Source organism: Marmota monax, unplaced genomic scaffold (genome assembly GCF_021218885.2).
Source record: "Marmota monax isolate L192 unplaced genomic scaffold, Marmota_monax_Labrador192_F-V1.1 WCK01_AAM20220418_F8-fsc00021, whole genome shotgun sequence".
In the NCBI taxonomy this organism is placed as follows: domain Eukaryota; kingdom Metazoa; phylum Chordata; class Mammalia; order Rodentia; family Sciuridae; genus Marmota; species Marmota monax.
Genome location: NW_026695228.1, coordinates 15348422 through 15362365, shown reverse-complemented (window position 1 = coordinate 15362365; position 13944 = coordinate 15348422). Strand labels below are relative to the sequence as shown.

The 13944-nt window shown below is 46.2% G+C and overlaps 2 protein-coding genes across 10 annotated transcripts in view; one reads left to right on the top strand and one right to left on the bottom strand.

Moving 5' to 3' along the window:
• Positions 1-622: 622 nt before the first annotated feature.
• LOC124087568 (7-alpha-hydroxycholest-4-en-3-one 12-alpha-hydroxylase) lies at positions 623-2945 on the top strand. Of its 2 annotated transcripts, XM_046436484.2 has the most exons (2): positions 623-2095; positions 2495-2945. In XM_046436484.2, the coding sequence occupies exons 1-2, from the start codon at positions 772-774 to the stop codon at positions 2572-2574; spliced, it is 1404 nt and encodes a 467-aa protein (XP_046292440.1). In that variant the 5' UTR covers positions 623-771; the 3' UTR covers positions 2575-2945. The 2 variants fall into 2 exon arrangements, with proteins under 2 accessions (XP_046292440.1, XP_046292439.1); XM_046436483.1 differs by having other exon boundaries at positions 623-2945.
• A 6632-nt stretch (positions 2946-9577) lies between these two features.
• The window catches only part of Ackr2 (atypical chemokine receptor 2), a 64600-nt gene continuing 60233 nt past the window's right edge, over positions 9578-13944 (bottom strand). For all 8 annotated transcript variants that reach the window (XM_058576805.1, XM_046436471.2, XM_046436472.2 and 5 more), the window contains one exon: positions 9578-11923. In XM_058576805.1, coding sequence (XP_058432788.1) covers positions 10732-11886 — 1155 coding nt within the window. In that variant the 5' untranslated portion in view covers positions 11887-11923 and the 3' untranslated portion in view covers positions 9578-10731. The remainder of the gene's footprint in view (positions 11924-13944) is intronic.

Below are 13944 nucleotides of genomic sequence, written 5' to 3'. Positions count from 1 at the left end.
ATGAGATCATGCTGGAATGGTGAGATGTGAAATGATTAGATTGGGAGAGCTGTACCTAATCCGTGGATAAACCCATTTGATTAAAAATTGTGAAAAGATTACTATGTTGAGTATTACTATACTTAACCACTGTAAGCAGGTAGGATGTAGGAAGTAGGCCATTGGAGGCATACCTTTGGGGGTTTATATTTGGTCCCTCGTACTTCATTTTCTTTCTCTGCTTTTGAGCTCCTATGAGCTGAGCAGCTTTCCTCCACCATTCCCTTCCACCACGGTGCTTCGCCTCACCTTCGGCCCAAAGCGATGGAGTAGGCTGACGTGAATTGAACCTCTGAACCCAAAATAAACTTTTCCTCCTCTAAGTTGTTCTTGGCAGTTATTTTGATTACAGTAACAACAAGATGACCAACACAACATGAGCTGTCAATAGGTCATAGAGGTAGGAGTAGACTCGAGCCAGGCTTAGAGAGAAAGTGCCAGCTCACAGCAAAGAATGCAGCTGGTAAGCAGGCTGTGGCCATAACTAGAGGTTTCTCTCTGACCTTCCTTCTGGGTACCTCCTCCTGCTCTCACCTGATCAGGCTCAGTCACGTGTAAAATCAGGAGCATATATTTCTCCCAGGTGCTAGCTCACTAGGGTTATTTACCACAATTTTCATCCACAGAGCAAGGTTCAGGTGGACAGACCTTTGCATTCCCGACCTGTCAAAGCTTCACAAAACTCTTCTGGCATCCAGAGAACACCAGAGCTTAGCCTGCAGGAGCATAGCCATGGTACTCTGGGGTCAAGTGCTGGGAGTCTTGCTGGTGATCCTTGTGGGATACCTGTGTCTTCCAGGGCTACTCCGACGACGCAAGCCCCAGGAACCTCCTCTAGACAAGGGCTCTGTGCCCTGGCTGGGCCATGCCATAGCTTTCCGGAAGAATATGTTTGAATTCTTAAAGGGAATGCGGGCCAAGCATGGGGATGTTTTCACAGTGCAGCTAGGGGGCCAGTACTTCACCTTTGTAATGGATCCCCTCTCCTTTGGCCCCATCATCAAGGACACTCAGAGAACACTAGATTTTGTGCAGTATGCGCAAGAACTGGTACGAAAGGTATTTGGATACCAACCAACAGAGGGGGACCACCAGATGATACATTCAGCCAGTAGCAAGCATCTGATGGGAGATAGCTTGGAGGATCTCAATAAGGTCATGCTGAACAGCCTGTCCTTGATAATGTTGGGGCCCAAAGGCTGGAGTCTGGATGCCAGTTTCTGGCATGAGGATGGTCTCTTCCAGTTCTGCTACAATACCTTGTTCAAGGCTGGTTACCTGAGCTTGTTTGGCTATACAAAGAACGTGGCACAGGACCTGCTACAGGCAGAAGAGCTATTCATGAAGTTCCGCAGGTTTGATCTTCTTTTTCCAAGGTTTGTTTACTCTCTGCTGAGTCCCCGGGAGTGGCTAGAAGTGGGCCAGCTCCAGCGTCTCTTTCACAAGACACTCTCTGTGGAACACAACCTGGAGAAGGATGGCGTGAGCGGCTGGTTATGCTACATGCTTCAGTTTCTGAGGGAGCAGGGAGTGGCCCCAGCTATGCAGGACAAGTTCAATTTCATGATGCTCTGGGCTTCCCAAGGGAACACAGGGCCAACCTCTTTCTGGGCTCTCTTGTTCCTCCTGAAGCACCCAGAAGCCATGCAGGCTGTGAGGAAGGAGGCCACTGAGGTCCTAGGTGAAGCCAGGCTGGAAGCCACCCAGTTCTTCACCTTCAAACTGAGCGCCTTACAACACACCCCAGTGCTGAACAGCGTAATGGAGGAGACCCTGAGGCTGGCAGCTTCACCCACCCTCCTCAGGGCAATACAGAAGGACTATATCTTGAAGATGGCCAATGGACAAGAGTACCTGCTCCGTCATGGAGATAAAGTGGCTCTCTTCCCCTACCTCTCAGTGCACATGGACCCTGACATCCACCCCAAGCCCACTACCTTCAAGTATGATCGATTCCTGAACCCCGATGGCAGCAGAAAAATGCACTTCTATAAGGAGGGCAAGAAGATCCACCACTACAACATGCCTTGGGGCTCAGGCGTCTCCATCTGCCCTGGTAGGTTTTTTGCCCTCAGTGAAATTAAACTCTTTATTTTGATCATGGTCACATATTTTGACCTGGAGCTGATGGACCCTGATACACCTGTGCCCTCTATGGACCCACAGCGCTGGGGCTTTGGCACCTTACAGCCCAGGCACGATGTGCGCTTCCGATACCGCCTAAAGTGTATGGAATAAGCTCTGCCAAGGCAGCCAAGCCTGGTCAGAGGGGCCCACTGTGGTCTCTCGCCTTTTCTCACTCTTCTGCAGCTCCAGGCCCTCTCTGACTATCCCTCCTTCTGGTTCTATGGCCACTCTGACTCTATCCTGTTGTCCTTGCTGTCTGACCTCCTAGCCATCTGTCAGGTTTACCACTCTTCCTTTAAAACACCATCTCTCCCAACGGGTTCTGCAGAACCCTCTTCTTGCAGGAAGTCCAAGCAGAAGGGGAGATGTCTAAGAGCAATTCAGTTTGAGACATGGTGCCTGCCTTGAGTAGTCCTGCATACAGAAACCGGCTCCCACGCAGAACATGGCATCTTGCAAACATGGAACTCTCACCCCACATTGTTCCACAACACTTATTCCACATCCTTTTGGGGGTTTGCGGGGTTTGAGGAGGTGGGGGTGGGTTTTTGTGTGTGTGTGTGTGTGTGTGTGTGTGGGTGTGTCTTTTCCTTTTGGAACTGGGGGTCTAACCCAGAGTTTCATGTATGTGAGGCAAATGCTTTGCCACTGAGCTACATCCTGGCCCTGAAACTCAGGCTCTAGAACAGTATTGTCATATAGAAATATGAGGCAAGCCATGTATGTCATTTTAAATTTTCTAGTAGATATATTTTTCAAAAATAAAAAAGTAAAATTTCTTTTGTATGTTTATTTAGCCCGATATATCTAAAGAACTCACATTTCAATTTGTGACCAATATTAAAAAAAAATAATGAAATAATTTACATTCCTTTTTCTTTTTTTTTTTTTGTCCTATCTTCAAAATCTGGTAGTGCGGCATTCCTCAATGTAAAATAGACACATTCCAGGCACTCAGTAGTCAAGGGTGGGTGGTGGCTATCACGCAGATCTAGAGAAACGCTCCCTTTGATGTAAGAGTTATTCTAGGTCCCTCCTTGGTGCCCTCATCTCCTCTGTGCACCTCCACCCCAGCGTGGTTTCAATCTCCCTGTAGTTACCTCAACCATTGCTAAGTTGGAGCTTTCTCTAGCCCCAGACCCTCCATCTCCCCATGGGAGACCACAACCTTTGATCCAGCTTGTCCTCCCAGAATAAAGCATTTCTCCTGAGCGCTGTCCGGAACACTCCGTCCTGATTTCCCTGCCTCTCTCTGCTCAGGACTTTCCTCCACATCCCACTGCCAAAGGCACACCCTCACCCTCTCTTGCCCTCCCCCACATATAGTTAGGCCCTTGTCCAGTCAGCTTAATCCCCTGTAATGGCCCTGAAATGTATCCTCTCCTCCTACCCACAGCTAATTTTTAGACCCATGACTTTATAACGAGAATTAAAAGCTGCTTTTGCTAAAAGCACTCACTTTTTACTTGGGCATGCAGATGCTCAGTGGGTAACTGAAAGCAGCATAAAACTTGGCATTTCTGCCTTCATTTTGTATGTTTCCTTTATTGCCTTAAGCTTTGGGTCTCATCCCTGCTCAGCTCTGTATATAGGCATGTAAATATTTAAGGAATGTTCATCCAAAGCTAATAATCCTCCCCCTATGGAGGCTGAAGACATCAAAATAAGGAAAACCAGGGTATTTTCAAGATTTTAAGCGACATCAAAAATCTTGGACAGCTTTTACAATAATCTGTTCCAGATTCCTGGAATGGAGCGTAGAAGTCTCCAATCATTGCTCTACACCTTCCAGGAACAGCAGAGCCTCCCAGGCAGATCGCTGTATGATGAAACTGTCCCCAGCAATTAGAAGCAATTGTTTCATGAGAACTAAATGTCCCCCTTCCAGAAACAAAAGTCTGATGGATAAGAATTCTGTGACGCAGATGAAGATTGCCCCCTCAATTAATAAAGGACTTTTCCAGAGTCACCTCACAGAACCAGAACTGAGATAATGATCCACCAGAACACAGTTTGACTGAAACTGCTTAATTATGCTCACCTCTCACCCCTGCCTCAGTACTTCCTGTATTTAAACCTAAAGTTCATGTCAACACCCCAAGATGGGCTGAGGTGCTTGGTTTCATTGGTCTTCCCAATATGGTCACATTGATGAGAGTCCCTTTCCTGCTTTCCACCATTCCTTTTCCCATTTGGCTTTTGGGACAAGTGAGGCCCAAGCTTAGGACTCTGGTAACACCTCTGCATTTCTCTCTACATTAGGCCTGCCTGTCCTTGCTTCATACAGCCACTAGAGGCCCTTTTCCAAAAGCACCTCTGATTGCCACCTTTTTACTTTCCTGGCTCCCCATCACCTCTACACACTGAACATTTGAGTTTTGCCATATTTGGTCCCCAAATATCTCCATCCAGTGAAATTCAACTTTTTCTGATGGAATTGTTCTTAAAGCAGAAGGATTGCTTTCTGCCAACCCGAGTGCCAGCTATTTCTAAAAGGTTTCCTGTGTTTCAACCACCCCATCCCAGAAATGACCTCTGTCCCCTTGGGTTCCCTAGTACCACTGGTATCACAGAACATATATGTCATTGCTTTATGTCTTGACTGCCTCCTCCTGTCCCAGACTGGAGCTCACCAGGGGATGATATCTTATTCATTTTTATGATTCCCAATTCTCTAAATGTAGATTAAATGCTAGCACCCTGACTTCTAGTCTCAGCTAATTTACTTTGTGTCCTCAAATCCCTTCCTGCCCCTCCCTGGCCTCAGCTTTCTGATATAAGAAATGGAAGTAATTCCCATTGGAAGCATGCTTATCATGGCCAAGAGGAGTTGGGAGGGTGTTGCCGCCAGAACTACAGCTATCTGATAGAGCCATCTGGAATTGGGACAGATCGAGGAGTAACTGTGGGAGCTGGATAGAGGGTCTCAGAGAAGGTGGGCCCAGGCAGCATGGAACCTCACAGCAAGGTCCAGCCAATGGGGCTTCTCTCTCCTATCCTGCATCTCCCATTGGCTTCTCCCCCAATTAGCTGTGTGACCCTGGGTCAGGGTCTGCTTTTCTCTGGGTTTAGCTGTCCCCAAATGATGATGCCTGCCTGGAGAAAAGGCTAGGATATCCCATCCTATTCCACAAGGTCCAGAAGCACAAGGAGAGGAGTTGTGTAGAGGGCACAGGAGGAGGAGGAGAAGGGGGCTGGAAATCAGAAGCCATCTGCAAGGGACTTACCAACAACCTCCCCAGACAGCCAGGCCCTGTGTTCAATAGGGATGAGGGTAAGGGGACACGGTACCTTCCTTGCCCTTGCTGAGATCTCAGTGCCATGTCCCCTCCCTTTCCCCACACCCAAGAGAAAATGGAGCAGGATCTTGGCCTGTGGAAAGGCTGGGACACTGCTGAAGGCTTGAGTCCACTGAGTCAGGACTAAAAGGACTCAACTAGGAGTGACCATATGCAAATCTTAAGGAAATTCATGGACTTTGTGTCCTGTTGAGAGCCCAGAAAGAATGTTTGGGACCAAGGGAAGTTTCAGAGGGTTAGGTGTAATGTGATCGCAGGTGCTCCATCCCACAGTCAGGGATACACAATGTAAACAGTGGGTTTCCCAGGAAACAGCATGCATCCCAGATTGGGGTGTGCAGATGGAGCCTAGTGTTCACCTGCTGGCAGGGGAGGAATTGGGACACCTCTGATTCTGTGCCTTCTGCATGAGGATGGCTAGAAACAATCCTGGAAGAGGCCCTGAGGCAGTAAGAAGTTGAGATCCCCAAAGGTGCAACTAGTCACCACCTGCCCTGACCCAGTAGTTCTGCACCCCACTTCCTCATTTCTGTACCAAATATTCTCTCCCTCTCACCCCTTTTCTCATGAGGACCTCAGAGTAAAGCCTGAAAATGTATTCTCTCTGAGGATCACTTATAACAAAATAAGATCAGGTATTATTCTCCAGTGGTGGAATTCTAGGCAGAGAAATTCTGGAAGAGAAAAGAGATGTTTTTTTTCCATACAGAGTGACTGCTGTGAACATGCAGATCACACTCTGTGGGAGGTTGCCTGTCCAGGGCTGAGCGTCCTCTCTCAGCCTTGAGTAAGGGAGGTGTTTGGTTTGGCATCGCATGCCACACACTGTGCAAAACAAGTGGCCTTCACCTTCGCTCAGCAAAGAAGTTGCTTCAGCTCTGGATCTGAGTGTTACCCAATGGGGTTGGACAACCCTCCTTTGAAATCTTATCCCCTGCCTTATTTGGTGAAGAACATTCCATCAAAACTCCTTTGTGTCGCCCCCCCCCCATAAAAATAAAGAGATTCCAGGTGCACTCTCTCTTTTCAGCGCCTTCCAGCATGGAAGCTGACCCTTAAAGTCTAAGGGCCGTCTTACCCTTGACATGAAAATTACTTCTGTGTTCTGTGCTTTCTCACCGTTTTCTCGGCTTAATGTTGCAGCCAGCTCTTTTGAACCCAGCTCTCTTCAGCGAGGGTTGCAGGCGAGAACACTCCACAGAGTGAAGGGTGGCAGCAGCCCTGCCCACAGCAAAGCCATCCCTGCATTTTCTTCTGAGTGAGCCCTAGAGAAGAATTCGGCTTTTCTCAGAGCCCGAGGGTCAAGGGAATTGAGGGGGGTTTTCTGAGACCCCTGGAGAAGGTTCAGAGAGTGAAGTTGGGGAGTCAAGCCTTGTCAGACCTTTGGGAAGACAGAGAGCAGGAAGAGGAACCAGGCTGGGAAGTAAGGTCAACACGGAGAAAGCTCTGTCTTGGCCTGGGCTGGGATAGCTGGTGAGTTTAGGTACACAGCACTTAAGACAGTGAGAGGGAACAAATGTACTTAGGGCCAGACCCCCTACTCCCTGTGGGAACTACTTACTATACATCTGTCTTTTGCAGGGAGTGCACACATGTGTGTAAACACATACACACACAAAGATACACAAGAAGAAAGAAAATCCACAGGCACATACCCACACCACAAGAACAGAGTTACATATTCATTTTGAATCCATATATACTGTGCACAGCTCACACAGTAATACATGCAGGCATATCAACACAGACATGCACACAGACTCCACAGGCTAACATACAATCACATCCACATACCTACCAGTGCTGGTGACAAGCCCTGCCAGATGTCCCTTACCTGGCATACTTTGTTCCATCTAATCAGTGCACCAAGGGCACAAAGTTAGGGATTTTTTTTTTGGGTGTACCTAGACCTATTGGTACAGCTCAAGCTGCATCACATCAGCATTGTTGGTGTGTGAGCAGGTCAGAAGTCCGTTGTGGGGCAAGATTTCAGGAGTTCTAAAATAGAATGTCATCCTCCACGTCCTCAAATAAATCACCACCTCATTTCCCAGGGGACTAAGCAAGCTCAGAGTCCTTCCTGACAGTGGGGAATCTGGGGCCTTGGAAAGGGAGAACTGAAGGCACCAGTGGTGAACGAGATGGAGGAGGAAAGGCAGAGGTGGAAGAGCACCAGAGGCAACTCAGACAGCATCAAACAGCAGCTGAGCTCACAACCTATGCACCATGAGTAGGCCACACAAAGCTCAGGGGAAGAGAAGAAAAGAGTGGGTAGAATCCTCACTGTGGCTCAGTTCATTAGCCATTCATTCAAAATAGTGCTTAGTAAGAAATTGAGATAGATAGATAGATAGATGGATGGATAGATAGAAAGAAAGAAAGAAAAGAAGAGAGAAGAGGAAGAGGAAGAAAAGGAGGAGGAGGAAGAGGTAAAGAACAAAACATAAGAGGAAGACAGTACAAGAAGTACTTAGTGAAATTTTACTGCATCATGAGCAGCACTGGTAGCAACACGGAGATTAGAGATTTTTCACATGGTGAAGTCCCTGTTCTTGCAGTACCCAATCATCCAATGCTACCCCCCATTCCATCCTCCTAGATGATTCATTTCCTGTGTCCCAGGTTCTTTGTTTGGTCGTACAAGACAGAAGTTTCAAGATGTGGCCAAGCTGTGGTGGTTCTGTGAGGTAGGGGAAATGGCGAGCATTTTAGAAGCTCAGGAAAGAGAGTGCCATTGTGGTCTTGGGGGCTCCCTAGAGAAAGGTTTCTCAGGGGACCTGTCAGAGGGCAGGAAGATGGCAACCATGGGAGATTGAAGAGAAAAGCATCCAGGTGGGGAATATTCATCAGGAATCTTTAAGTTGCAACAAAACAACATGAGTCCACACTGGGAAGGGCTTTATTGGTTCATGCAACTGTCAAAATCTCAGGTTTGGCATGAGTGTCAGCCTGCCTTGATTCTGAGGCACAGATACTGTCCCCAGGCTCTGCTCACTCACTTGTGCTATTCCTTTCATCTTCCAAAGTTCAGATGATGAAGGAGCAGCTCCAGACTTCATACCCCCTCATCGTCAGTTTCATACTTTGTTTCAGCATGTTCTAGCTGCATCATATTTTACTGGCTGTTCCTAGGTCATATGCCCATCCCTGAATGATGCACCAAGGCAAGGGAAATGGAAGGCTGTAACTGGTCTCTATATTGTAAGCTTCGTGGTACCATAACAAAATGCCTGAGCTAATGAGCTTTAAAAGAGAAAATGTTTATTTTGACTCCTAATTTGGGGATTCTAGTCCAAGATCAGGCAGAACATTACTCTGGGCCTGTAGTGGGCCAGAGTAATGATGGGGAGTAGATAGCACAGCAACCTGCTCTCCCCATGATCTAGGAAAGTAAAAAAGGACAGAGAGAGAGAAAGAAGCCAAGGTCTCACAATTCCCTTCAAGGGCACATCTCCATCACATAAGTGCCTCCCACTAGGCCCCATCTCTTACAGGCTCCACCACCTCTCAACAGCGCCACCTTGGGGACAAAGCCTTAAATACATGGGCCTTTGGGGGACACTTATCCAAACCATAGCAGTTTATGCCCTATGTTGTACCCAACCTCCACCCAAAGCACAGGGCAGAATGACAAAGCTTCTGGACTTGATTGTTTAGGCCCCAGGGAGACTGAAAGGCTCCTGAGACAGGGCAGGAAGAGGGTGTGTTCACTGTGTTTCCTCCTGTAGATTGTGCATGTTCTTGGGCTGTTCCCTAGGAGGAGCATCTGCAGCCTCTTCTGATGGCCAGACCCTGGAGCTGCCATCAAGGTTACAAGGATCTTTTCCCAACTGAGATGCAGAAAACAGGGCACTCTGGTGGGTGGAGGACCTCTGGCTTTTCTTCTCCAGCAGTGCCACCAAAAAAAAAAAAACAAAAAAAAACTCTATGCACACATCCCAAAGATATTTCCTGAATACCTTCTACACTCCAGGTCCTATGCTGGGGGCTTTGGAAGAACAGTGAGCTGTGCACCAAGATCCTCACCCTGTGGAGCTCACTGCAACAACGGGATTGGGGACTATGTTAGTCAGCTGTGCATTGCTGTGACAAAATACCTGAAAAAAATAAACTTAAAGAAAGAAATGTTTATTTTGGTTCACAGTTCAGAGGTTTCAGTCCATGGTTTATCACTCTGGGCCTTGGTGAGGTACAGCATTATTGTAGAGAGGTTGTTGCAGAGCAAAGCTGCTCACCCCATGGCATCCAGGAAGAAAGAGAGAGGAAAAAAAAGGGCTAAACCAGGGACAAAATATAGTCCCCAAGGGCACGGCACCAGGGATCCACTCCCTTCAATCAAGTCCCACCTCCTACAGTTTTCACCACCTCCCAATAGTCCATTCAAATTATGAATCCCTCAATTAATTAACCTACTGATGAGGTCAGATCCCTCATGATCCAATCATTTCCTAAAAGACCTACCTTTGAACATTGCTGCACTGGGGACCATGCACTAGGGACATGAGCCTTTAGGGGGTCATTGAAAATCCAAACCATAATAGGGACAATAACCAATAAACATAAAAATAAGAGAAATATATAGAATATGAGAGAGTAGTAAGTGCTATTGAAAAACAAAAAGGAGAGCCGAGGGAAGAAGATTAGAAACAACAGATTGTGCATTAAATATTGTGAACATCTGATAGAGAAAATGGGAGCTGAGTCAAGAGCTGATGAGGTGAGAGAATGAGCCAAGCTCTTCCTGGGGGGAGGGTATTCCAGGAAGATGGCACAGAGGAATCTCCTTAAAGGGATATGCCTGGAATGTTTGAAAACAGCACTGGAGGCCAGTGTGTCCAGAGCAGAGTGAGCAGGAGGGAGTGGGCTGGAGATGAGGGCAGAGGCTGGGAAACAGATCACAGAGCCCTCTAAGGAGCACTGTAGGGACTTGAGCTGCTACTCTGAGGGCGAAGAAAGGACAGCCAAGAGTGTCATGATCACTCTGACTGTTGGAGGCACATTAAGCAACAGAAGTACACGATGACTGGAATACAGAGATCAGTTGGGAAACTATTGCAGCAATTCAGGTGAGAGTGTGTGGTCCTGAAAGCCAGTGAAGAAAATGAAGGAAGAAACAAGGAGCGAGAAGGTGATGCTGATGGTTGGGAACTAAAAAGTGACCACTGGGCTTAGCAGCATGGTCACTGAGATCCTCAGAGGGATTGCTTCAGGCAGAAGCCCAACTGAGTAGGCGTCATCTTCTCTCTCCAGACTGTGGTATGGCCACTCAGGCTGAACTATTCCCCTCAGTCCCCTTGTTAATGGCTCCTTCAGTCTGCCTCTCCCCAGGGTCTTTCATGTCAGTCATTTCTTCTTGGTTAGTAAGCCTGCTGCTCTCAGAACAGTTGGACAATGAGGCCTGGGCAGTACCAGGTGCCAGACGCCGCCTGAGCATAGCAGCCAGGAAAGCCTTCAGGTACCTGCGGAAACGGCGACTGGAGAAGGCATAGAGGACAGGGGTAAAACAGCAGTGAAGAAAGGCAAGGCTCTCTGTCACCTGAAGTGCATAGTCCAGATGGTGGCTGACCTGGCAGTCCCCAAAGATATGCAGGTCCAGCAGTGAGTGCAGAAACAAGGTGAGGTTGTATGGGAACCATAGCAAGAAGAAAGCCAGTACTAGTGATGCAGCTATTCTTAGAGCCCTGCCCTGGCCTGGGGGCTTCAGCTTGACCAGGACACAACCAATGCGGGAGTAGAAGAAGATCATGGTCAAAAGTGGAAGGAGAAACCCCAGGAGATTCTGTTGGAAACGGAGGAAGAGCTTCCAAATGGTCCCGTGTCCACCAAAATCCGCGTAGCAGTTCCACACACCCTTGGGGTTTTCATGTATCTGTACAAAGACCATGTCAGGGATGGAGATGGCCAGGGCCACGGCCCACACTATGGCAGCAAGCAGCAGACTTTTGGCCCGAGTCCTCAGCCTGTGGAGGGGCTGAGCATGAACAATCTCCAGGTACTTGTCCAGGCTCATGCAGCTGATGAAAAAGATGCCACTGTAAAAGTTAATGGTATACAGGGTGCTCATCATCTTGCATAAGAAACTGCCGAAGACCCAATGCCAAGCCACGGAGATGCCCCAGAAGGGCAAAGTCACCACAAACAGGAGGTTGGAGATGGCCAGGTTCAGAAGGTAGATCTCAGTCATCCGCCTGCAAGGCACGTAACGGAGCAAGACCACGAGAAGGAGGAGGTTCCCGCTCAGGCCCAACACAAAGATCAGGCTGTAGAAGACTGGCAGGAAGACTCTACCAAAGGACAGGACATCATCCTTCCTGCAGAGCAAGAAAGCCACCTCATCTAGGTAGTAGTAGTCATAGAAGGAACTGTTCTCAGAACTGGCATCCTCGGTGGTGAGTGGCAGAGGGGAGATGGCGGTGGCCATGTTGAGAAGACACACTCAGTACTGAAGTTCTGCTGTGCTGTGAGAGAAAAATATGGTGAGACTTTGCATGCCCTGCCTCTCTCCAAACCCACTTTGGCTATTGCCCTGGAATGTCTAATAGACTCTTCAAATCTAGGGCAGAACCTGCAAATAAGAGCACATGCTTGGAAGCCCAGCCCTACCACTTACCATTGTGTCACCTTGGATAAGTGCCTTAATCATTAAGGTGTTGGTAAAGTATTCAGGTCTTTCATTGTGGTCTCAATGCTTTATTTTTCCTCCCTCATCATTTAAAATGATTGATAATGTCTTTCAGATTTTCCTTTATTGTTTAGGGATACCAATTCACCAATTTATTGTGTCCCCTGAATCTTCCTCATGCACAGCTTATAATTATGCTTCCTTCTTTGGCTTTTAATTTTTTATAATGAGAGCTTCCCTTCAATGGGATTTCTCTTATCTATAAATGTACACCATGTCCACTCTGTTTTGGGGTTTTCTTCATTTTTAACAGGTAAGGAATTCCTTTGCTCTTGATAGTTTTAAAATATTTAATTTTATATCAATAGTTTCACTTATAAACAATTAATATTTTTAAAGAGTTTTATCCAATATTTCTATGTATAAGAGAAAGTGTGATCCCTCATGTTAAAGAACCCAGAACCAACTAACACTTATCATCCCTCAGTTTCCTCACTTTTAAAATGACATAATAGCTAAATTATGGAACCAACCTAGATGCCCTTCAGTAGATGAATGGAGAGGGAAACTTTGGTATATACACAATGGAACATTACTCAGCATTAAAAGAGAATAAAATTATGACATTTGCAGGTAAATGGATGAAGTTGAAGAATATAATGCTAAGTGAAGGAAGCCAATCCCAAAAAAACAAAGGCCGAAAGTTTTCTTTGATATGAGCATGCTGACTCATAATGACAACTAGCAGGGAGCATGGGAGGAATGAGGAACTTTAGACAGGGCAAAGGGGAGGGAGGGGAAAGGAGGAGGCAAGGGGAGTAGGAATGATGGTGGAATGAGTTAGATATCATTACCCTAAGTACATGTATAAAGACACAAATGGTGTGAAAATACTTTGTGTACAATCAGTGTCTTGAAAAATTGTACTCTATGTGTAATATGAAATGAATTGAATTCTGCCATCATGCATGACAAATTAAATTTTTTAAATTAAATTAAAAAAAAAACTTAATACCAAAAAAACAACAACAACAAAAAAACAAATAACCCAATCAATAAGTGGGCTAAGGAATCAAACAGACACTTCACAGAAGAAGAAATAAGATCAATCAACAAATATATGAAAAAGTGTTCAGCATCACTAGCAATTTTAGAGAAATGCAAATGAAAATTACTCTAAGATTTCATCTCACCCCAGTAAGAATAGCAATTATCAAGAATATAACAACAATAAATGTTGGTGAGGATGTGAGGGAAAAGGCACACTCATACATTGCTGGTTGGATTGCAAATCGATGCAACCATTAAGTTTTCTCAGAAAACTTAGAATGGAACCACCATTTGACCCAGCAATTATCCTTGGTTTAAATCCAAAGGACTTAAAATCAGCATACTACAGTGATGCAGCCACATCAGTGTTTATACCAACTCAACTCACAATAACTAAACTATGGAACCAACCTAGATGTCCTTCAACAGATTAATGGATAAAGAAAATGTGACACACACACACACACACACACAATGGAATATTGCTCAGCCTTAAAGAAGGAAGAAATTATGGCATCTGCTGATAAATGAATGGAGCTGGAGAATATCATGCTAAATGAAATTCGCCAATCCCAAAATAACAAAGGCCAAATGTTTTCTCTGATAAGAGGATGCTAATTTACAATAAGGAGGGGGGCCTAGGGAAAAATAGTTACTTTAAATTAGGTAGAGGGGAGTGAAGGGAGGGGAGGGAGTATGGGGGTAGAAAGGATAGTAGAATGAATCAAACATTATTACCCTATGTACATATATAACTGTACGACCTGTGTGATTCTACATCGTGTACAACCAAAAGAATGAGAAATC